This window comes from Sminthopsis crassicaudata, chromosome 3 (genome assembly GCF_048593235.1).
Source record: "Sminthopsis crassicaudata isolate SCR6 chromosome 3, ASM4859323v1, whole genome shotgun sequence".
In the NCBI taxonomy this organism is placed as follows: domain Eukaryota; kingdom Metazoa; phylum Chordata; class Mammalia; order Dasyuromorphia; family Dasyuridae; genus Sminthopsis; species Sminthopsis crassicaudata.
The window spans coordinates 647,546,084-647,571,130 of record NC_133619.1 but is presented as its reverse complement, the minus strand read 5'-3'; the positions used below and the strand labels follow the sequence as shown (position 1 = coordinate 647,571,130).

The following is a 25,047-nucleotide window of genomic DNA, read 5'->3' as shown; positions in this document are numbered from 1 at the left end:
CTTAAAAGTACACTTTGGGGCATGTGAATAGAGCACGAGTCCTGGATTCAGGACTACTTCTTTTGCTTTCTGTACAATGCACCAGAATACTTTGTCTTTTTCTAGTGCAGATGGCAAGGCTCTTTGAAAAAAACCTGATCCCTCAACATAGCCCTTGCAAGTCATCTTGAAACCATTATAGAACATCACTCACACTCTAGAAAAACTGACCATTTTGAAAGCAGTTCTAAGAACAACGGATTTCAGGAATTACTGCTCTGGTAGCATTGCTTTTCATTACATTGATGTGTGTTGCTACAGCATAATCTCTTCTGGTTTTCTCTTTTCCCTACATCAGTGCAGAAAATTCTTCTCAGGTTTCTCTGAAATTGTACTTTTCATCATTTATTATGGTTCCATCATCTTCTATTACATTTTCAAATCATTCATTAAATCATTCCCCAATATGTGGGCAACATCTTGGTTTACAGATTTTTACAACAAAAAAACAGGGGATATAATTTTGTGTTGTTTAAATAGATCTTTTTCTTCTTTTCTGTGATTCTTTTATTTATAAACATGTTGTCGGGTCCTGTTTCCTAAAGCATTTGGTTACTCTCGTCTTTCAATAGGTAGATTCATCCCATGAACATATTGTCATGACACATTATGATATGTGTGAAAGTCTTTACATGTTGATTACAATCCAAAAATTTCTTTCCAGCATGGATTTTTCTGATGTTGAGTAAGATTAGAATTCTGTATGAAAGCCTTTCCACATTAATTACATTCAAAAGGTTTCTCTCCATTATGTATTCTCTGATGTTCAACTAGCCAGTACCTCTGTGTGAAAGTCTTTCCACTTTGATGACATTCAAAAGGTTTCTGCTCAGTGTGGATTCCCTGATGGCTAAAAAGGAGGAACTTTTCCAAAGTCATTACATTTGTAAAACTCTCCAGTAGGGATCTTCTGAGCTCTATCAAGATCTGAGTTCCAACCATACACTTTCCATAATAATGAAATGCAAATCTTTTCAATCCAGAGCAAAATCTAGGATGGTAAGGAAGAGAGTTGTAATGGAATGAAATTGCTTTATTTTTATTGTATTCATCAGGCTCCTTTCTAATATGAATTAGCTGATAAATAATGACTCATCATTTGAGTTCTGACTCAAGGTCTTCCCACCTGGAGTAATTACACAAAGCATTTCTCCAGTATCACTTTTGTCATATCTAATGAGGTGAGTTGAGGGGAACTTTGCAGTTTTTACAACTGTAAATTAATGTGTCTGTATTCCCAAAATCCATTCAATACATTTATTGACTTTGATCATTTTTCCTTAAGCTTTTAAAAAAATTACATATATTTTCTCCCCCATTGATTTCCCCTCTACAAGATGAAAAAGGGGAAAAAAAACTCTCTTATATCAAATACATATTTAAGGAGACAATTCCTTACAATGTTTCTGATGTTCATTTTCTTACCATCTTTCCCAATTTGAACACTTTCAAAGCATTAGTGATTTAGATGACTGATTATTGATGTTTTTTTTTTCATATAATCATTGCTAATTAGCATTTCTTCTTTGAAAATTGTGCATAGCTTGGGACCAAGGCTGTTTTAGCCTTTCTTTATAAATTTGTATAGAACCAGTATCTGTTTTTTATAGACTTTGTACCTGAGACCTTTATGAAGAAACTTGCTATAAATGCGTTTTCCAGGTAATTGCCTACTTTTAAATTTTAGATATTTTGTAGTTTTATGTGATGAAAATTGTTCCATGTAAGTTTCTTGGGATCTTCTCTATCCCCCATGTGGAAATGAATTCTTCTAATACCCATAAATGTATTTTCTTCAAATTTCTTTGAGGTAACCTTTCTACCTAATTCATGTATTTATCAGGAGTTAATTTTAGTCTACAATATGATCCATATCTATAGTGGTCCATATTTATTTTCTATGAAACTGCTTTATAGTATTTCCAATATTTTGTGGTGCTTAGTCAATTTATTAATTTTCTATTCCTTATCAAATACCTGACCTCTTCATTTTCTCAAGATCTTTACTCCTAAGTAAACTATTATAATTGCAGATTTGATCCTGCTTGGCTTCCTTCCTGGAACATTGGAAGAGGCTGTGGGAAAGACACATATGAATGAACTTTGGATGAGAATACATATTTAGCAGAAATTTAATTGAAGAATGACTAAAGAAGTGATAGTTTATGAATACCAAGAACTATTGAGAAATGATGGCAAACATTAGGATAGCAGATAAAAATGTTACATTTTTGAGATTTTATACATAAAATGGAATTTCAAGAGATATTTTTTTTGTTGGGAGGTCTTATGAAGTCTGTGCTGCAGCAGGAAGCCTTCCCTTGTTAATTAAATCTCTAAGCTTTGTCTCCCAGTGTACAGTCAAGTATGGGCTCTAGGTAAATTCTTTCTCACAACTATTGCTTTTCTTTTTAAATTTTTATTTGTTTATAATTTATGAGATAAAACAAGCATTTCCATAACTTAATACAATAAAATTTATTTTACATGAAATTGCAAATCTATTCTGTAAAATTTGCTATTATTTGAATATATGGCAAAGTTATTGTTTATTTTTTTCTTCCCTCCAACTCTACCCTAGAGATGACTATGATTAAATGCAAAAATGTATACTTATATATGTAAAATCATTCTAAATATACTTCCATTTATCAATTTTTGTCTGGATGCACAAAGCATTTTCTTTCCTAGGTACTTTGTGATTCACTTAGGTATTTGTAGTCTTCAAAATGATTAATCATTCAAAGTTGTTTTTTCTTGTATTTTTTAATTGAACTAAAACCAAAATAGAAAAAGAAAGACAAAATTCTTTATGTATTTAAGATATGAGATCTATATCTGAGAAACTGTCTATAAAATTTTCTCCCCCAGGTTTTTTGTTATCCCTCTGATCCTAGTTAAATTTCTTTATTTGTAGAAAATCTTTTTAATTTAATATAAGTGAAATTATCCATTTTATATCCCACACTCTTGCTTATTTACAAATTCTTCACTTATCCATATGTCTGATAGATAATGGTCCATGTTAAAATTATTGTTGGTAATATCTCTCTTTAGATCTTGATGGCATATCTATTTTGACCTTATATTGGAGAATGGTCTAAAATATTGGCCTTTGCTCAATTTCTGCCAGATTGTTTTCCAATTTTCCCAACAATATTTTTTAACTAAATAATGAATTCTTATCTGACAAATTCAGGTCTTTACACTTGTAAGACATCTGATTACTCTAGTAACTTGGTGCTGTAACCTGGATTTCTACTCTGTTCCAATTATTTACCTTTCTGTTTCATATCCAGTACCACACAGTTTTAATTAACTACTGCTTTATAGTAGAATTTAAGATCTGGTATTGCCAAATTTCCTTCATGTTATCTTTTAGTTAGTTTCTTTGATATTCTTGGCTTTTTGTTTTTTCAAATGAATTGTTATTGTTTTTTTCTAATTCATTAAAATAAGCTTTTGGTCATTTGAGAAGACATTGAATATAGAAATCAGTTTAGGCAAAAACTGTTATTTTTGTTATAGTAGCCTTAATGTAGATTCTCTAATGATTAACAAGATGGCACCTCCTTGTGAAAGCCTTTCCAGATTGATTACAATCAAAATGTTGCTCTCCATTGTGGATTCTCTTATGTAGAGCTAAACTAGAGCTCTTTGTGAAAGTTTTTCCACATTGATTACATTTATGAGGTTTCTCTCCAGTATGGATTATTTGATGTTTCACAAGATGACACCTCTGTGTGAAAGTCTTTCCACATTGATTGCATTCATAAGGTTTTTCTCCAGTGTGAATTCTCTGATGTTGAGCAAGACTGGAGCTCCTTGTGAAAACCTTTCCACATTGATTACAACTAAAAGGTTTCTCTCCAGTGTGAATTCTCTTATGTGCAGCAAGACTTGACCTCATTGTGAAAGCTTTTCCACATTTATTACAACCAAAAGGTTTCTCTCCAGTGTGGATTCTCAGATGTTCAGTAAGATAGGAGCTCCTTGTGAAAACCTTTCCACAGTGATTGCAATCAAAAGGTTTCTCTCCAGTGTGGATTCTCTGATGTTCAGCAAGATTGGAGCTATATCTGAAAGCCTTTCCACATTGATTACAACCAAAAGGTTTTTCTCCAGTGTGGATTCTCTGATGTGCAGCAAAACTTGACCTCTTTGTAAAAGTCTTTCCACATTGATTACATTCAAAAGGTTTCTCTCCAGTATGGATTCTCTGATGTTCAGCAAGATTGGAGCTATATCTGAAAGCCTTTCCACAATGCTTACAATCAAAATGTTTCTCTCCACTGTGGATTCTCTGATGTTGAGCAAGATTGGAGTTCTTTGTGAAAACCTTTCCACCTTGATTACAGTCAAAAGGTATCTCTCTAGTGTGGATTCTCTGATGTTTAGTAAGACTGGCCCTATATGTGAAAGCTTTTCCGCATGCATCACAAACAAAAGGTTTCTCTCCAGTGTGGATTCTCCGATGTCTAGCTAAATTGGAGCTCTTTGTAAAAGTCTTTCCACATTGATTACATTCAGAAAGTTTCTTCCTAGTGTGGATTCTCTGATGGCCCAAAAGGAGTGATCTATAAGAGAAATCCTTTCCACATTCATGACATTTATAAAATCCTCCAGTATCAATCTTCTGATATATATCAAGATTTGAATTTCGATCAGTGGCCTTCTCATACTCATGAAATGCATGCTTCTTCATTCTAGGGTCAAATCTATGATGATAAGGAAGAAATGAATGGTTCATTGAGGTTGCTTCACATTCATCATATTCATAAGGTGCTTTTCTAATGTGAATTTCCTGATGAGTAATGAGCTTAGAGTTTTTATTCAAGGCCTTTCCAACTTGCTTACCTACACAAAATATTTCTTCAGTATCACTTTTTTGATGTGTAATGAGTTCTGAATTACACTTCAAGGCCATTTCACATTGATTATCTGGGTAAATTTGCATTTCAGGAGGCTTCTCTAGGGACTGAAAATCTTTTATCAGTTTAGTAAAACATTTCCTATAGTCACAATCCAGAAGCCAGTTATTCCCCGAGGGCATTTGGTTACATTGATACAGGAATGAAAGCTGTCTGAATCTCTTTCCAACTTCATCAAATTCATAATTACCCTTTGGATTTTTATCTTCTCTGATTTTAAAGTCACGGATTTCACTCAAAGTAAAGTTACAGAGAGCATCACTCAAGAATCTTTGCAGGTCAGTTTCTTCCATCAAAATCTCCAGTTTTCTACTCATCTCATTTACTTCAAACCTGGTCTCTAAAACTGAAGAAAATAAACAGTCAAACACAAATACATAAAAAGATATACACATTGAAATAAAAGGAACAGCAGTGGTTACATAAGACTTATGTAGCTCATAATCTCATCATGAACCTAAATTCAATAAAACTTCATGGATATATTCTTACAGCAAAAATTGGCATTTAATCAGTTATGTCATTGTAAAGAGAAGAGACAGACAGAATATGAAAGTGACTAATGACTTCCAGGAGATTCACATCTAGGATTGAATTCTGGGAAACCCACAATTCTACACTTTTGGAGGTAGAGTTTGATTCATTCCCATTTCGATATTGGACTTTCTAATCCACTGAATCCTAGCTCTGAATCTCCTTGAGCTTCTCCGAAATTCTCCCCTTGACTCACTCCAGACTCCTTCCAGACTGACTGACCCCACTCAATGTTGGCTCCTTATATCCTCCCAGAGAATGGACTTGTGGGTTTGAACTCCTTTAAATTCCTTTAAAGGTGTGAACTCTGAGAATTGTTAAGCACCTTGTAAGGATCCTAACATATATTAATGGATAGTTTATACTATCTAGAGTTATTTAAAATGGGGTATCTCTTATTATCTCTTCTTTTAGGGTTTTGTTCCTGATATATAGAGATGCTGTTTATTTACATGGGTTTACTTTATAGATGCATACTTTGCTAAATTTATTAATTGCTTTAACTAATTTTTAATTGAGTCTTTGGGATTTTCAGTGTGTATCTTCATGTCATCAATTAAAAGAGACTTTTATTACCTTATTCCCTATTTTGATAACATCTTTTTTTTTTTTTTTTTTATTCTTATTACTATTCCAGGACTTTTTGGAATGATTTGCCATTTTCAGGACTAAGAGTTTCAAGATGGAGTTGAATTCTTGAAGATGTCTTCCTAACTTCCTAATTGCCCCTTTCCTCTCCTAACCCAATTTTATTTTTTATAATCAATCATCATCTTCAACTCAGTCCAAGTTTTTCTTTCACTACCAAAGTAAAGATTTTTAAAAGTACTCACAATGTTTTCACATCCAAAAAATAAGTAGCTTGACTTTAGTGAGTCCCTCATAACTCTTGAGCAATCCAACAATTCTTATATTCTCTCTCCTTAATCTATTCTCCATATCATTTCCCCTTAATGATATGATTCAGATCTTGTCTACTTTTTCGGTCTTTGGGCTTGTAGTATTTTTTGGCCAAATCCTCTTTTCCCCTTCCAATAGTATTTTATTTTCTCCAAAACATGTAAAGAGTTTTCAACATTTTTGTAAGACTTTGTGTTCCAAATTTTACTCTCTCCCTCCTTTACTGACCCTTTTCCCAAGACAGCAAACAATCTGATATAGGTTAAACATGTGCAACCCTTTAAAATATATTTCCATATTTGTCACATTATGCAAGAAAAATCATACCAAGAGGAGGAAAAAAAGAACCCCAAGAAAAACAAAGAAACTAAAAAAAAGTGAAAATACTGTTCTGATTCATATTCAGTCTCCATAGTTCTCTCTCTGGATATGATCGGTATTTTCCATCCCAAACCTATTGGAATTGCCTTGAACCACTGCATTGTTGAGAAGAGCCAAGTCCAAAACATTCAATCATCACATAATCCTGTTGTTACTATGTACAATGTTCTCTTGGTCTGCTCACTTCACTCAGCATCAGTTCATGTATGTCTTTCCAGGCTTTTCCAAAATCAGTCCTGCTTATCAGTTTTTTTTAAATACAGCAATATTCCATTATTTTCATATATCATACCTTATTTAGTCATTCCCCAACAGATGGGCATCCACTCAATTTCCAGGTCTTTGCCACTTCAAAAAGGGCTGCTGCAAACATTTTTCACATGTGGGTCCTTCCCCCTCTATTATGATCTCTTTGGCATATGCAGAGTTTTACAGTCCTTTGGGCATAGTTCCAAATTGCTCTCCAGAATGGTTGAATCCCAATTTTTCCATACCCTTCCAACATTTATCATTATCTTTTCCTGTCATCTTAGCCAATCTAACAGATGTGAGATGGTACCTCAGAGTTGTTTTAATTTGCATTTCTCTAATAAATAGTGCTAGTTCTTTTTTAAAAAAGTTATTTTCTTAAGTTTTTGTGTCTCTTATGCATGGAGTATCTTTTCATGATTTTCTTGAATTCTTTGGATTTTTTTTTTAATTCTTTTTTGTTCCTAATTTTTCCTCAGTCTTCCCTTTAGTTTTCTGAAAGGCTTTATAAATTCTCCCAAGAGCTCTTTTTGGGCTTGTGAACATTGAACATATCTCTTTGAAGTAGAGAGTTGCACACAGATGATTGTGCACTCCATACCGCTCCTAAAGCTGAGATCCACTAGAGTACAGATCCATTCTCTGCAACTTGTGCTAATTTTGGCCTGATTATAAACACCAAGAAAAGACAAGAAGTGGTCCTTACCCAGGGACAGCAGATTCTGGACATTCTCCAGCATGATCTCTTTGTACAGCTCCTTCTGAGAAGGATCCAGGAGCCCCCACTCCTCCTCAGTGAATTCTACCACCACATCTTTGAAGGTCACCTAAATGATCAAAAGTCATGATTTAAGTCATATGCAAGACTTCAGAATGGATCTAAAACAATCCTATCAACACTGAGGAGGAAACTGAAGCAGAGATGGGATTTACCTAAAACTCAGAAAACCTTATGAGTGTCAGAGCCAATACTTGAAACCAGGCATTAGGAGCCCCATGGAATATTGAGAAAGGCCCTTTCTATTTGAAGTGACAATCATGTTGTAAGTCTAAAAACTTGTAAAAATGTCTTATCTTACAATGCTTCTCCCAGTTAAATTAGGGAAAAGATCTGTTCTCTATCAGGGAAATATGAGAATGTGTAGAGGAGAAAGAGAGAAGGTGATGTGAAATTCCTCCCTATTAGAAGTCCCCATTAGAAGTCTCATAAATGACATGGTAAGAAAATTCTATGAAGATTTTGGGAGAAGTTGACTCAAGTACTTTGTATTCTGGGTGGGTGGGTGGGAACTAAAAACTGACCACTGAGGAAAGAACAACAACAACAAAAAAGGAATGATTTCATAAATTCCCTAAAATTGGACTTAATTAGATGAAAGCAAGACAAGAATCCTTCAGAGATATTATTCCAAGTATAGCCACAGTTGAGGGATAATGAGACTGCTTCCAGCCAAGTGAAGCAGCATTCTCTATTCTTACACAGAAGGGCTGAGATGACACCAGGTAGGATGGGTCACAATTAAAAACCACTTGCTGTCTTCTCTTAATCATTCATTTTAATGCATTTATTAATTTTAATAGTAAATTATAGTAAAAGAAGAGTAACTCTGTGAGGAAAGAGGGTTTCCTTACTTCATTAAAAAGGTAATATTTTATCAGCTGGGGTTGGAGATTGAGCTAAGGCATAAGAAAGACACTGGCAGTTTATTTCTGAAAAAGAAATTGTTTCCACATTATGTAAGAACTTTAGAACATTGGGGATCAGGAATCAAGAGAATGAGATGCAGACTCATGGCTCTCATAAAAGAGAATGCTCACATTTGCAAATCCTTTGATATGCTAGAAGGTATCATTTATTTTTCCAACCTGCTACACAAAAAACCCCTCCTTGACAAATATACTTGGCAACTGACATCCTTCCATTTCATTTTCTTCCAATTTCCAGCAGAACGAGAGGATGTGATTTTTCAAAACTTCTTTTTTGGGAAAAAATTCTTTCTTGCAGAGAAAAATCTCTTCACTTTTTTTTTTTTTTGTCACTTTGATTTTCTTTAAAACATCTCATCTTCTATTTGTAATATAGATTTTCCTTTTGCTTTCATTCTCCTTGTTATTTAATTTGTGAGCAAAGAGATGTTCTCTTATTTTCTACATTCCAAGTTCTGTTATATCAGTTGGATGAAGGGAAGGGTTCCATTCTGAATAAAGCCTGGGTTGAGTAGAGACTTAATTAGCTCAAACACGTACAAGTCATAGATGATCTACTAGGTAGAATTGGAGAATTTTCCCAAACCACTACATTCATTTCATTCTTTAAGCAATGACTCAAGACTGTTAAGATTTTTTTTAAGACCTGGCCTTGTCCCAAGATACGTATCTGCTAAAGGTCAAAGAACGTCCTAGAAAAAAAAAAAAATTATAGTCATCTTTGTTCATTTCCTAAGAGAAAGCTGTGGGTGGTCAAAGTCGAAGTTATCTCCCTTGAAAAGAATGTAAGAATGCTGGCTTCTTAGGGGCAGGAACTGAGTTTTGTGAGGGAAGATGATGGCCTGAGATTTGAAAAGAATCTTTTGTTCTTTACCCTCCAGCTTTCCACTGTGGAAGCCCCCTCAGTGCATTCACATTCTTGGACCACATCTCCTCTTGTGATTTGGGATGGGGGAAGGGTGAGGCTACCAGTCTCCCTCCTTGTGGAGCAAACATCTTGAAGCTATGCTTTGGTTTCTGGGGAAAGTTCCCACCTAAGTCAGAGGGTCTAGGTGAGCTTGCTGAGAACTGCTCACCTGGGGACAGCTAGGTGGCGCAGTGGATAGAGCACCAGCCTTGAATTCAGGAGGACCCACGTTCACATTTGGTCTCAGACACTTAACACTTCCTAGCTGTGTGACCCTGGGCAAGTCACTTAACCCCAGCCTCATTAAAAAAAAAAAAAAATCAGCAGAACTGCTCACCTTTGCTCTCCCATGCTGACCCAGTTTGGTTCCTCACTGGATGTGTCCTTTCCCACGAGAAAGCATGAAATTCCTTTTACCTCTCCTAAGACTGGTTAATTGGAAGGGGGGGGGGTGTGATAGCTCAAGGAGAGCAGGGACTATGATTTTTTTAAACCTTTCTTGGTATCCAGAGTAAATTAGCACAGTGCTTGGTACAGAAGGGCCATATTTGAAATGCTTATGGACTTGATCTGAGATCTGGCAAAGGAGAGGGATTCAGAGACACGTGGGAACACTTGTGTGACCTGAAGCGGCATGAAATGGGTACCAGAAAGACAATTCCTGTGAGGAACCCTCTCCCTCTGACAGCAGGAAGCTTCCTGGGCTCCCCCTGGGCCGATGCTGCTCAGCTCCGGGGAGGGACTGCACTCACCTGGGACGAGGGGCTCCGGCTGCCGGGGGCCATGGCTCTGGTTCTAGGCTTTGATCATCTGCAAGCTGACCTGGGGAGGGAGAAGGATCTCAGAGGGAAAAACGTTGTCTGTATCTTCCCTTCCTAGGCTGGTTGCTGACTGGTCCAGAATGAGAGAGAGCTCTCAGAGCGGGTACACTAACCCTGCCCTCAGGGGAGGGGCTGAACCTCAGGAGGGAGCGGGGAGGGTCAGGCCTGCAAGGAAGAGGACCAGCCTCTCCCCCGGATTCTTTCCCTTTGATCTCACGCCCCTGGCCGAGCCTCCTCGAGAGCAGGAGGGGCTTTGGGATCCCAGATGGGATGAGACCAAGCAGGGCCTCAGTGACCCCAGTCCCAGAGCTCTCCCTCCAGCTGCTACTACTAGGCATGAGATGTTCTAGGTGACTTGTGAAGACTGAGAGACTGGGATCCAATAGTAAAACGGGGAACGGCACCCAGGGCATTTGGGAGCGTGACGTAGTGCTCCTGGGGGCGCAGTCCCCAGGAGCCAAGCTCGGGACGGGGCTCTTCCCCCGGCCCAGCTGCCAGACACTCTGCAAGAGGTCACATGGAGGGCCGAGGATCCAAGGAAAGGGGCAGCCTGCGGAAGCGGGCCGGGAGGGGCCCGGCTCAGACCTACCTGGGACCTGCACAGGCAGAGAAGCTTTCCAGAAGGCAGAGAGAGCTCAGCTCTAAGGCAGAGAGCTCTCTGGGAGAAGGCGGGCAAGAGAGCTCAGCTCAGAGGAGGCAGAGGGAGCTCAGCTCAGAGGAGGCAGAGGGAGCTCAGCTCAGAGGAGGCAGAGGGAGCTCAGCTCAGAGGAGGGAGAGGGAGCTCAGCTCAGAGGAGGCAGAGGGAGCTCAGCTCGGAAGGAAGGAAGGAGAGGGAGCTCAGCTCAGAGGAGGCAGAGGGAGCTCAGCTCAGAGGAGGGAGAGGGAGCTCAGCTCAGAGGAGGCAGAGGGAGCTCAGCTCGGAAGGAAGGAAGGAGAGGGAGCTCAGCTCAGAGGAGGGAGAGGGAGCTCAGCTCGGAAGGAAGGAAGGAGAGGGAGCTCAGCTCAGAGGAGGCAGAGGGAGCTCAGCTCGGAAGGAAGGAAGGAGAGGGAGCTCAGCTCAGAGGAGGCAGCTCAGTTCGGAAGGAAGGAGGCAGAAGGAGCTCAGCTCCAGGGAAGAAAGAGCCCTTTACTGGAAAGCGAAGAAGGCGGAACAAAGTCAGCACCGAGCTCCAGCTAGTGGCCAGCCTCCTCCGGGAAGGGGCTTTTAGTCCCCAAAGCCCCACCTGCCAGCCCCGCAGACCCCTCCCCGGAATTCCCTTTCCTCCAATTACATCAGGACAGGACCTCAGGCCCCGCCCACTTCTCAAGCCCTGTCCACTGCAATGACCCTTGGTTCTGTCCCCCTCCTCCCCGGCCTGCACGCTCCTCCCCAAGGCTCCGATTCCACCTGGGCCCCACCCAGCGGGCGGGTCCTCTCTGAGCGCTCCCCTCCCCCACCCCTCTGTTCCCCGCTCCCTGCTCTAGGACTCCCCCTTCCCCCCCTCCCCTCAGCTGAAGCTCAGCCTCTTCCAGCTCTCCCTAAGTTCCTCTTCTTCCTCACGTGATTGCTGTCCTTCGTTCTCCAAGGGGACCAATAGCGGGTCCGACTGTGGCTGCTCAGACCCAGAGGAGCCGGAGTTCTGCCGCGGGTCGGAAACAGGCCCTCGGACGATCCCGGGGGGATTGTCCGACTGCGTCTGTCGCATTTCTAACGAGCCTCGAGCTCCCAGAGCGCGGCCCCTTTTCCCATGGAGCACTTTCCCCAAAGTTCTTCAGAGAGACCTTGACCTTGTGCTTGCATCGCTTCTGACCAGCGGTCAGCACTTCCCTGGGGCCAGTTCTCCCTAAAATATTCTTTTAAGCCAGCGGCCCCTTGTTATTGAACCCTGTGGCCAGCCCAGCGGAGCTGCAGCGGAGCAGGCCAGGGCCCAGGGTCTGCTACCTGCCAGGAGATCCTCAGAATCTTCCTGAGCCAATCCCTGCACGGCAGGGGACTGTCCCCACGACGGCTTTGGTTGTCTCTCTAATACCTCTCTCTCCCACACTTTCCTTTGGAGCCTCCCACCGCGAGCTAGTTCTGGTTACACTGGTGTCCATCCCTTCTGCTGCTTCCAGCTGTTCCCCTCTCCCAACACCCTCACCCCCTTAGGCCTCCCTGCGTCCCGTAGCCAGACTTCTACATCCCAACTGAGCTTTCCTGGACTCCAGCTCCTCGCTAGGGGCCTTTTCTCTCCATCTCCTTCTTCCCCAGCTGGATCCTCCAGGATCCTTCCAGGCCAGGAAGTCAGGACACCTGGGGCCCATGGAACAGCATACATCCAATGTCATAAACCACCTCTCTTCTCATCTGCTCAAACCTTCATATTTCCCTCCAAGAGCAGGGGTATAGAACACATACATGTGTATGCACATTTATATGTGAACATTCATATAACATATATACATATAATTTCAGACTTTGGAGGGGCTGATGAGCTTTGAAATTTGTTTTGACTTTCTTCCTCATGTTTTATTCTTAATTATCAGGGGTGTTTCCCTAGGGGTGATAATATCAATATCAAAGATAACAAGTCTTTTTTTTTTTTTTTCCCTGAGGCTGGGGTTAAGTGACTTGCCCAGGGTCACACAGCTAGGAAGTGTTAAGTGTCTGAGACCAGATTTGAACTGGGGTCCTCCTGAATTCAAGGCTGGTGCTTTTTCCACTGAGCCACCTACCTGCCCCAATAACAAGTCTTTTAAAAAAAAGAAATAAGAGGGGATAGAGGGTAATTTTCCCCCTAGGGTGGAGTGACATTCTAGGGAGCCCAGTTGGGTCTCATCCTGCAGCCCAGTATTCTTTTTCCTTCTTTGCTCTCAGGATTTTAGTTGGGGTGGCTCTGCCCTTCAGCTTTTCCTGACATGATGAGCAAAGAACAGCACACTCTTCCTAGGGAACCTTCTCCAGAAGCTCCAGCCTTGGCACCCTGAGTTGGTGTTGGAGAGAAATCCTATCCCCTAACTGGACCTGGCTTTCTGCTCTCCCCATGACCCCCATAACTAAGCCATTCCCACCAGGGGGCACTGCCAATCTACTCTTTTTTGGCCATGCCCAGGCTGCCATTTTGTCTACGTCAAACTCCAAGAACCCTCACTGGAGTCTTGGAGATCTGCCTCGGGCACGAAGACATTGTGACTGCTGTGGTCAAAAAGCAATACGTGAGTACTGGGTCTTATACCAGGGCTCCCTGGTTGTGAGGCTGGCTGGGTCTCCACAAGACCATGTGGCTTTCTACCTCTCTGGAGGGTGCCCTTGAAACCCTTGGGGACACAGGAACAACTGGGCTCTCTGGTGTTTGGGGCCACCACCCTTCTCTCTCATGCCACAAGGCAGTCCACTATTCCTCAACCCTGTTTTCATTTTGTGCTCTGGTTATGGGAGTGAGTCCAGCTTCTCTTGGGAGCATTCCACCCTGGGGAGCCTGAAAGCTTCCGGGCAGTCTTGGTCTCTCCCATGGCTCCTTCTGCAGTTCTGCCTTCTGAGGACTCTACCCTTCCCCAACAAAAAGCCCTAAAGAAGGAGGAGGCTGAGGAGAAAGAAATGGCTTCTGGAGTTCTGGCCAGTCACAGTGGGAAGTCACAGGTACATTGGCTTTGATTTTCTCCTGAAATTCTGTTTCAGGTCTCAAAATGTGGGCACCACTTCCATTTCCTGTACCCACCCAGGACCAAGGAAGTCCCAATCAAGGGCCTGAACCTCAATCATCTTTCCACAGAAGACTTTTGATTATCTTGGAGGTGACTGAGAGTTCATAGTCATTAGAGCTGGAATGAGCATCTTAATTGCTTTTGTGTCTTAGATCTCCTTGGACCTTTTCTCAGAATTCTTTTTCCTGTATAAAATGAAACACAGAGGATTAATAATAATAGCTCCTAACTAGCATTTCTGTGGGGCTTGAGACTTTACACTGATTATCCCATTTTTCCTCACAAGAACGCTGGAAAAAAGGCATTATTATAATCACTATTTTACAGATGAGAAAACTGACGCAGAGGTTAAGTGGCCCATCTGTGGTCACACAGTTAGTCAGTCTCCAAGGCTGGATTTGAAAACAGATCTTCCTAATTTCAGGCCATTGCTCTACCTAGTTGCCTTTAAAAGTAAACTAATCATATTTAGATAGTTATCAAAATATTTTTAAGAAATTCACAAGTCAGACAGATATGGTGCTGATATGTAAACCAGGTAGGGTCAAAACAGAAAAAGAAAATGATAGACCAATTTCCCTAATGAATATTAATGCAAAAATCTTAAATAAAATGTTAGCAAAGAGATTACAGCAATTTATCACCAGGATAACACATGATCAGGAAAATATTACCAAGTAGAATTTATACCAGGAATACAGGGCTGGTTCAATATTAGGAAAACTATTAGCATAATTGTCTATATCAATAAGCAAACTAACAAAAATTATATGATTATATAAATACATGCAGAAAAAGCATTTGAAAAAATCCCAATACCCATTCCTACTAAAAACACTAGAGACCATGGAAATACATGTAGTTTTCCTGAGCAATTACATATGAGCAAGCACCATATGTAATGGTGATAAGCTAGAAATATTCCCAATAAGATCAAGGTGAAACAACTTTGTTTCTATCACTATCACTAATATTGCACTAGAAATGTTAGCTTAAGCCATAAGAGAAGAAAAAGAAATTAAAGGAATTAGAGTAGGTAATGAGGAAACAAAATTATTACTCTTTGCAGATGATATGATGGCATACTTAGAGAATCCTAGAGAATCAATGAAAAAACTGCAAGAAACAATTAACAACTTTAGCATAGTTGCAGGATACAAAATAAATTCACACAAATGATCAGCATTTCTATATATTACCAACAAAGTCCAGCAGCAAGAGATACAAAGAGAAATTCCATTAAAAATAACTATGGATAATATAAAATATTTGTGGCCAAAGCAGAACTAGAGTACATTATGGAATGCAAAATGGATTATTTTGATTATATTAAGTTAAAAAGGTTTTGTACAAACAAAAGCAATGCAGAAAAGATTAGAAGGGAAGCAGCAAATTGGAAAAAAAAATATATTCAGGGGTTCTGATAAAAGCCTCATTTAAAAATATACAGAGAATTGACTCAAACTTATAAGAATACAAGCTCCAATTGATAAATGATCAAAGAATATCAAAGAATAAATGATCAAATACAATTTTTAGATGAAGAAATTAAAACCATTCCTAGTCATATGAAAATGTCATAAGAAAGAAAGAAAGAAAGAAAGAAAGAAAGAAAGAAAGAAAGAAAGAAAGAAAGAAAGAAAGAAAGAAAGAAAGAAAGAAAGAAAAGAAAGAGTTTTATAGTTTTTGGACAGAAAATGCCATCTGCATCCAAAAAAAGATCTAAGGAGACTGAATGCAAATCAAAACATGAACATACACTTCTATTTTTTTTTTTTAAATCTCTCCCATGATTTTTCCCTTTTGCTCTCATCATTCTCTCCCAACATGATTCATGAAACAATATATATTAAAAATAAATAAACTTACTACAAAAAAGAAAAAAAATTTACATGTAAAATAAATAAATAAAATGGGATCCCTTCCTTGAATATAGTTGATATTGACAGATCTTGTAATGCAAAAAAATAAGAGAATGGCTCAGAGAACCTCATGATCTGGAGATTCAATCAGGTTCAACTAGCATTTTGAGGAAAATAATTATTTTCTTTTTATATTAACAATCAGTTTCATATGTGGAACCCAAAGATGCTCTTTGTGGTTTTTTATTTAAAGCACAACCTATCAAGGACATCTGTGGCCTTGCCTCAGAAATCACCCCCCTCAGACCTTCTTATTTAGGTAGAATTCCCTTTAAATTTTAGCTACATTGTGATTGTGTATGTGTGTGTGTGTGTGTAACAAAACTGGCCATTTTACTTTCTGTGATCCTCTCTGTCCCTTGTTTGGTGACGAATTCTTCCACTATTCAGAAATGTTTCTTCTCTTTGGTTCTTTTAATTTATCTGAGGTAACCTTTCACATCTAAGTCAAAGAATACATTAAAAACTAATCTTGGTAGTGTGAGATATTGGACTATATCTATTTTCTATCAGGTTACTTTCCAATGTTTCCAGAAAATTGTACTGGTTTGAAATGATTAAACACATGATTATTATACTCATTTCCTTTTGCATTTTCAGGACTGAGCATGAATCAATTCCATTTCTCAAAATCTTTATTCTTAAGTAGGGCAAAATAGTTTGGACAACTACATTCTGGAATAGTTTCAGATTTGGTATTGTGGGGTTACCTTTTTAGATTATTGGAAGAGACTATGGGAAAGAGATATATGAATGCACTTGTGATGAAAACACATCTTAATGGCTAGAAGAGACTATAGAAGTTTTATAGAGATGAGAAAACTAAGGAACAAGGAGGTTCTTCCTTGTTCAGAGTTAACAGAGCTAAAGAGTACTTTAGTAAGGATTTGAAGCCAAAAGTTCTTGACTGGAATTCCACCCTTTACAAGTAATGCTTTCCTCAACATTGTTCCAGACATACATTTGATTTAAAGAAAAGTTAGTGAACTTCTCATATTTTAAGCCTACTGACTTCACTAGGACACTTATGAAATACTAATTATTTAAAAAGCGATCATTTCCATAGTCATTTAAATCTTGGAGAGGATTTAAAAATATCATCTCATTTGACGCTCACACGAACCCTAGAAGGTAGATGCTTTTATTATTCCCATTTTATACATGGAGAAACTCAGGCAGGAATTTTTTAAGTGATTTGCTCAGAATAATAATCAGTTTCTGAGACCAAATTTGAACTCAAGTTTTGTGGCTCTTAGTATAGCATTCAATCCATTGGACTACTTAGCTGCTGAAGAAAGCATTACAGAAATAAATCCTCCAAACAGATATCAAAACATTTATATGAGGACTTTTTGTGTCAGCAAACAACAGGAAACAAACTGAATACCAATTAATTGTGGAAAGGCTGAAAAAAAGTATAGGATATGAATACTGTGAAGTAATGAAAATAATGACAAATAGCAGGATATGAAAGAAAAATTCATTATATTTATAGGACTTTATGCACAATATGAAATTTGAGATTTCCATTGAGGTGTCTCAGCCTAGGAAGAAAAATGAAGCATCAGCAAAAAAACTTTTCCTTATTAATTAGATCTAAGACTCTTATCTCCAGCATGATTTTTTTCAATGTACAGTCAAATATGAGCCATAGGTGAAGGAAGCTCTTCCCACAAATCTTGCTTTTTTTAATCCTTCATCCCAATACGAATATTAGTATCTACTGATCTCCCTCTTCCAGAGCAAAGCATGTCTCCTTTGAAAACATTCTTAAGTCTTTTCTCCTCTGATATAAAGTAAAAGATGATTTCTGGCTGAAGCATTTCTTTCATTAAATCAATTTAGAGTTTCTTCTCAGAATTATTTTTCTGATATAAACAAGTTCTCTATTTCATTTAATATTCCTTCTCATTCATTACAGTGATGATTTCTATTTAGTCTAAATATTCCAATAGGAATGAAGGGATGATTGTTGACTGTCTGCTTTACAACACTGGTTACATTCCTAAACTTTCTTATTAGTGTGGATTCTCTGATGTTTAGCAAGACTGTGCTTGATTCAGAAAGCTGTTCCCCATTGATTACATTCATATGGTTTCTCTCTAGTGTGAATTCTCTGATGTGCAACAAGGTCACAGTTACGTTTGAAAGCTTTCCCACACTGATTACATTCATAAGGTTTTTCTCCAGTGTGAATTCTCTGATGTTGCAAAAAGGTTGATCTAGAACAGAAGTCTTTCACACACTGATTACATTTATAAGGCTTTTCTCCAGTGTGAATTCTCTGGTGTTCAGCAAGACTGTACTTCTGTTGGAAAGACTTTCCACATTGATTACATTCATAAGGTTTCTCTCCAGTGTGGGTTCTTTGATGTTTAGCAATACTAGAGTGGTATCTGAAAGCTTTTCCACATTGATTACATTCATATGGTTTCTCCCCAGTATGAACTCTCTGGTGTGCAGTAAGGTCAGAGTTATGGTGGAAAGATTTTCCACATTGATTACATTCATAAGGTTTCTCTCCAGTGTGGGTAATCCGATGTTTAATCAAACTAGAGAGATAACTGAAAGCCTTTCCACACTGATTACATTCATAAGGGTTCTGTCCAGTGTGAATTATCTGATGTGCCACAAGATTGGCATTACGTTGGAAAGCTTTCCCACAGTGGTTACATTCATAAGGTTTCTCTCCAGTGTGAATTCGCTGATGTACAGCAAGATCAGAGTTACGTAGGAAAGCTTTCCCACATTGATGACATTTATAAGGTTTCTCTCCAGTATGAATTCTCTGATGTGCAGCAAGTCTATACTTCTTCTGGAAAGCCTTTCCACATTGATTACATTCATAAGGTTTTTCTCCTGTATGATTTCTCTGATGTGTAGCAAGACTATAGCTCTGTCTGAAATTTTTCCCACATTGATTACATTCATAAGGTTTCTCTCCACTGTGAATTCTCTGATGAGCAGCAAGCTTGCACTTCCTTGGAAAAGACTTTCCACACTGATTACATTCATAAGGTTTCTCTCCCGTATGAATTCTCTGGTGTGTAGCAAGGTCATGGTTACGTAAGAAAGCTTTCCCACATTGCTTACATTTGTAAGGTTTCTCTCCAGTGTGAATTCTTTGATGTTCCAGAAAGCTTGATTTATAGGAGAAGGCTTTTACACAGAGATTACACTTGTAAGGTTGCTCTCCAGTGTGGATTCTCTGATGTTCAATAAACTTGAACTTCTTCTGAAAAGCCTTTCCACATTGATTACATTTATAACGTTTCTCTGCAGTATGGATTCTTTGATGTGCAGTGAGTCTGCATTTCTGCTGGAAAGAGTTTCCACATTGATTACATTCATATGATTTCTCTGCAGTGTAAATTCTCTGATGTGCAGCAAGTCCGTACTTGTGCTGAAAAGCCTTTCCACATTGATTACATTTATAAGGCTTCTCTCCGGTGTGGATTCTCTGATGTGTCACAAGGTTAGAGTTTCGCAGGAAAGCTTTCCCACACTGATTACATTTGTAAGGTTTCTCTCCAGTATGAATTCTCTGATGTGTTGCGAGGTTATAGTTCCTTAGGAAAGCTTTCCCACATTGATTACATTTATAAGGTTTCTCTCCACTGTGAATTTTCTGATGTTCCAAAAAGCTTGATCTGTAGGCAAATGTTTTCATACATTGATTACATTTGTAAGGTTGCTCTCCACTGTGAATTTTCTGGTGTTCCAAAAAGCTTGATCTGTAGGCAAAGGCTTTCATACACTGATTACATTTGTAAGGCTGCTCTCCAGTGTGGATTCTCTGATGTGAAGTGAGCCTGTATTTATGCTGAAAAGTCTTTCCACAATGAATACATTCATGAGGCTTCTCTCCAGTGTGGTTTCGTTGATGTTTGACCAAACTGGAATTCTGTTTGAAAGTTTTTCCACACTGGTTACATTCATAAGGTTTCTCTCCGGTGTGAATTACATGATGCTTAATAAGGTATGATCTATAGATGAAAGCTTTTCCACATTCATTACATTTATAAAGCTTCTCTCCAGTATGAATCTTCTGATGTGTGAGTAGATTTGATTTTGAACGAAAAGTCTTCCCACATTGATTACATGCATGTGTTTTCATTCCAGTATGAAATCCAGGATGGTAAGAAAGAGATGAGTGATGGGTTAAGGTTGCTATAGCTTCATTACATTCATAAGGCTTCATGCCGGTGCACATTTTTCGATGGGCAATGATCTTAGAATTCCAACTAAAGGCTTTTTTTCCTTGATTGCATGTATAAACTTTTTTGCCAGTATAACTTTTCAGATGTTGAAAGTCCATATTCTGTTGATTACCTTGACATATTTGAATTTCAGGAGGCTTCTTATGGGACTGAATAAGGTCTACCTGTTCCGTAAAGCATTCCCTATGTTTTCTGTTCTGAAAACAGTCATTCCTTGGGGTCATTATCTTACAGTGATTTAGATCTGAATATTGTGTGAAGCTCTTTCCAATTTCATCAGATTCACAAGGATTCTGCAGATTTTTATCTACCTTGATATGAGAATCACAGATTTCTCTGCCATTGAAGTCACAAGGACCATCACTGATGAATCTTAGCTGGCCAGATTCTTCCACAGAAATGCTCAGATCTGTAGTGGTCTCATTCACTTTACATCTTGTCACTGCATCTGAAGAAATAAACAAATGCATACACAGAGAGACACATACCCCACATACAACACTATAAATATATCATTTTTGTTTGAATGGTAGATAAGAAACCAATTTCTTTTATGTTTTCCCAGATAAAAAGAATGAAAAAACCTAAATAGACAGACTCAATCATTTCAAAATGGCTTATACCTAGTATGATTTAATATTAAAAGAGCTTCTTCATAACACTATTTCATAAGACATCTAGAATACAAATAGAGTGGGATTCTCACTATATATCACCACTGATGGCATGACCTCAGAATGACTGATTGACCTGATTCATATTCTTGTAGCTAAGATGAGAACTGAAATCCTGTAGTGGGTGAACTCCTTTCACAGTACTAGATGGCCTTCCCCCATTGCACTTTCAAATGCCTTTTTTTTTTTTTTTTTTTTTTTTGGCTGAGACAATTGGGGTTAAGTAACTTGCCCAGGGTCACACAGCCAGGAAGTGTTAAGTGTCTGAGACCAGATTTGAACTTGGGTCCTTCTAACTTCAGGGCTAATGTTCTATTTTCTGTATTACCTAGCTGCTCCCTCAAATGCCTTTTTTTCATTTTGTCAATCTCAGGTAATCTTCCTGATTGCTTCTTCCATAATCATCTCAATGTATCCTAAATGGACAGCTGTACTATCTTTTACCTTCCTTTGAATCCTCAGACTTAGAGAGAGCTTAGAACACAGTAAACCTTTATTAGTGGTTATTGACTGACTGAGCTCAGGGCTGAAAATCAGGTCCAAACCACTACCTTATTCCCTCTGGTCTCTCTCCCGTTCAAATGCAGGTTCAGATGTCAACCCCCTTTTGTCTCTTCTTATACCTTATTAACGACAAGAAGTTACTTTTGTCTAGTTCCAGAGGCAAAGCCAATGGCTTTTTTATTGGTAGGCAACATACCCCTGCTAATAAACATCATCGAGGAAAGATCTGCTAAAGGAAAGTCTTCTTCAGCAGGAGGACCCTGTGGAGAGACCACCTATGCCTTTCAAATAATAGCAAAAATGTCCTTGATTTGCACAATACATAGGAAAAGAAAATACTTCTCTAATGGTAGAATCAAAGTTATCAGAGCAAATGGTGCTTACCCAGGAAAAGCAGATTCTGGGAGATTTCCAGCATGACCTCCTTGTAGAGCTCTTTCTGAGAATGGTCCAAGAGGCACCACTCCTCCTGGGTGAAGTCCACAGCCACATCCTTAAATGTCACTGACTCCTAAACTCAAAGATACAAGATTTAGAGCTGAAAGGGACTACAGAATTCAAATACTCAATCCTTATTAACTTCAAGGAGGTAACTGAAGCAAAGAAGAGATTTGTCCAAATTCAGGACCTTTGAGACTATCATAGCCAACACTTGAAACCATAGACATGAAGAGCCCAATGAAATGTTGAGAAATGCATTTTATATTTGTTTTCTCCTTCCTTCCTTCCTTCCTTCCTTCCTTCCTTCCTTCCTTCCTTCCTTCCTTCCTTCCTTCCTTCCTTCCTTCCTTCCTTCCTTCCTTCCTTCCTTCCTTCCTTCCTCTCTCTCTCTCTCTCTCTCTCTCTCTCTTTCTCTCTCTTTCTTTCTTTCTTTCTTTCTTTCTTTCTTTCTTTCTTTCTTTCTTTCTTTCTTTCTTTCTTTCTTTCTTTCTTTCTTTCTTTCTTTCTTTCTTTCTTTCTTTCTTTCTTTCTTTCTTTCTTTCTTTCTGGCAATTGGGGTTAAGTGACTTGCCCAGGATCACACATATAGGAAGTGTTAAGTGTCTGAGATCAGATTTGAATTCAGGTTCTCCTGGCTCTAGGACTGGTGCTCTATTCACTATACCACCTAGCTGCCCCAAGCATTTTATATTTGAAGAGCAAATCATGTTTGATTAATATAAAAGCTGGAGAAATGTCTTACTATGAAACGTTTCTCCCTGGTAGGTATTCTACAAGTGAGGTATGAATATCTGTGGAGGAGAAAAAAAAAAGTAATGTGAAATTATTTCCCATAAGTGTCATATGTAATATATTAAGAAAATTATATGATGAGTTTGTAAGAAGTTGCCCAGTACTATATGTTCAAGGGGATGGGAAGTGTTAGCTATAATCACTGAAGAGAGAGCAAAAAAAAAGGGCAATTATCTAAGTATTTTTGGAAGAATGAAATAAAGTCTTATTTAGAAAAAAAAAAAGCATGAAGAGGATTCTTAAAAGATAGAAATCACATTCTGTGCTGAATTAAGTGGTATGGGATTATTACCAACCAAATGAAGAAAAGTTAGCTATTGTTTTATAAAGGACTTGCAGTGACACTAGGTATGATGTGTCATAGCTGAAATAGCTTATGTCTTTGCTTTATGATTATTTTCACTCGTTAATAGCAATTATTCCTTCATTAGTCAAATAGAAATGAACTATGAAAGGGATATCTAATATTTTATTAACTAGAGATGGAGATTCAGCTAATTCACAACAAAAACTGACAATACTTATGAGGAATAGATTTTTGAGATCCATCCTGAGAACTCTAGTCTCTTGGATTCAATGGCCTCCCGGTTACACCCACAAAGACACCCCCTTCCTCTGGGCTCCAGAGCTATTTGCAGGATTTCCAAATGGCTGGAACTCTCTCCCTCCTCATTTCTGCCTTCCTAATCCCTTTTAATTCTCCTTAGTCTTTCGGTTATTTATTTATCCTGCATATTCATTACTTTGTATTTCTTTGTTTACATCTATCTTGTCAATTCCATTAGAGTGTCAGCTCCTGGAGCTCAGAGACTGTCTTCAGCTATGCTTCATCCCTCCATCCCTCCTCCCTTCCCCTCCCTCCCTACCCAAATCTTCAGGGCTTCCTACAATGTTTGGAATATAGTGGGCCCTTAATAGTTTTTCTTGATTGGTCCTCAAAACAGTTTTGAAAGATGGTGCTCTTATCATCCTCATTCTTACAGAGAAGGAAACCCCTTAACACGGTAAGCTCCTTGAGGACTCCCCCTTTGTATCCCCAGTAGGTTAGCACAGTGCTTGGTACAGAGGAGCCACATTCTAAAACCTTATTGATTTGACCTGGCAAAGGAGAGAAGTTCAGAGAGACCGGGGAGCAGCGGTGTGGCACAAGCCAAAAAGATATGGGCAGTGCCAGGAGGGTGGTTCCTGCCCTGCTGCCAGCCCTGCCAGGGCCCCCTCCCTCTGACAGCAGGAAGCTTCCTGGGCTCGCCCTGCACTGATGCTGCTCAGCTCCGGGGAGGGACCACACTCACCTGGCACGAGGGGCTCCGGCTGCCGGGGGCCATGGCTCTGGTTCCTCTGCCTGCCGGGCTGGGGAGGGAGAGGGAGCTCAGGGAGGGAGAGGGAGAGAGGGACTGCTTTCTCTGCCCAGGCTGGATGCGGACCTGTCCAGAATGACAGAGAGAGGAGGAGGGTCACAAGGAAGGTGAGGCTGGAGGTGACCAGAGTCTGGGCAGGAAGAGTTGTCTGTCTCTGTCTCTGTCTCTGTCTCTCCTTCCTTCCCTCTCTCCCTCCTTTTTTCTCTCCTTCCCTCCAGGCCATCATACCCGCCCCGGCCTCCAGCACAGACCAGGAGCAGAAGGAGCCTTGGGGGATGAGACCAGGCAGAGCCTCCGTGACCCCTGACCCGAGCGCCCCCCCCCACCTACTGCTCTGGTGACAAGGGAAGATTGGGCGGTTGCCAATGGTAAAGCGGGGGGGCGGGGGGGAGAGGCGGCACTTTTGGGGATGTGACAGGGCCTGAGCATGGAGCGGCAGGAGGGAGCAGCCCGGGAGCCGGCCAGGAGGGAGCTCTTCCCGGGGGACACTGCCCAAGAGGTCGGGGGGGGGGGGGGGAGGGAGGATGCGGGGGCCGGGAGGGGCCTGGCTCAGACCTACCTGGGACTGTGCGGGCAGAGAAGCTGTTCAGAAGGCAGACAGATCTCGGCTCGGAGAAGGAGGCAGACAGATCTCGGCTCCGGGGAAGGCAGAGAAGTCGGCTTCTAGCTCCAGCTTTCAGCCAGCCCCTTCTGGGAGGGTCCCGAAGTCTCCGAAGCCCCACCTGCCCAGCCCCGGAGGCCCCCAGCACGGCCCCTTTCCTCCAATCACGACCAGGCCCTCAGGCCCCGCCCACCTCTCCTCCCCAAGCCCCGCCTCCGTCACGTGGAACGCCTTGGCCTCTGCCACGGCTTCTTCTCCCCCCCTCCTCCTCCCAGGCCTCCAGCCTCCACCCCAAGGCTCTGATTCCACCCGGGCCCCACCCTTCCTCGGGTCTGTCCCAGCGCTCTCCGCCCCCATCCCTCTTCTTCCCCTCCCAGCTCCGGGACTCAGCCCCCCCCAACAG

The 25,047-nt window shown here is 40.1% G+C and overlaps 2 protein-coding genes across 4 annotated transcripts; both read right to left on the bottom strand.

Moving 5' to 3' along the window:
- Window positions 1-544: 544 nt before the first annotated feature.
- Window positions 545-11,671, bottom strand: LOC141564576 (zinc finger protein 525-like). 2 transcript variants are annotated; one of them, XM_074307208.1, is made up of 5 exons: window positions 11,059-11,671; window positions 10,401-10,470; window positions 7,741-7,861; window positions 5,161-5,316; window positions 4,633-4,757 (listed from the first exon to the last, which is right to left on the bottom strand). In XM_074307208.1, the coding sequence occupies exons 2-5, from the start codon at window positions 10,431-10,433 to the stop codon at window positions 4,741-4,743; spliced, it is 327 nt and encodes a 108-aa protein (XP_074163309.1). In that variant the 5' UTR covers window positions 10,434-10,470; window positions 11,059-11,671; the 3' UTR covers window positions 4,633-4,740. The 2 variants fall into 2 exon arrangements, with proteins under 2 accessions (XP_074163308.1, XP_074163309.1); XM_074307207.1 differs by having other exon boundaries at window positions 545-5,316; window positions 11,059-11,662.
- A 1,178-nt stretch (window positions 11,672-12,849) lies between these two features.
- On the bottom strand, window positions 12,850-24,740 carry LOC141564572 (zinc finger protein 114-like). 2 transcript variants are annotated; one of them, XM_074307199.1, is made up of 5 exons: window positions 24,603-24,740; window positions 23,978-24,109; window positions 21,837-21,963; window positions 20,586-20,722; window positions 12,850-14,317 (listed from the first exon to the last, which is right to left on the bottom strand). In XM_074307199.1, the coding sequence occupies exons 2-5, from the start codon at window positions 24,008-24,010 to the stop codon at window positions 14,303-14,305; spliced, it is 312 nt and encodes a 103-aa protein (XP_074163300.1). In that variant the 5' UTR covers window positions 24,011-24,109; window positions 24,603-24,740; the 3' UTR covers window positions 12,850-14,302. The 2 variants fall into 2 exon arrangements, with proteins under 2 accessions (XP_074163300.1, XP_074163299.1); XM_074307198.1 differs by lacking the exon at window positions 12,850-14,317 and having other exon boundaries at window positions 17,525-20,722.
- Between the last annotated feature and the right edge of the window lie 307 nt (window positions 24,741-25,047).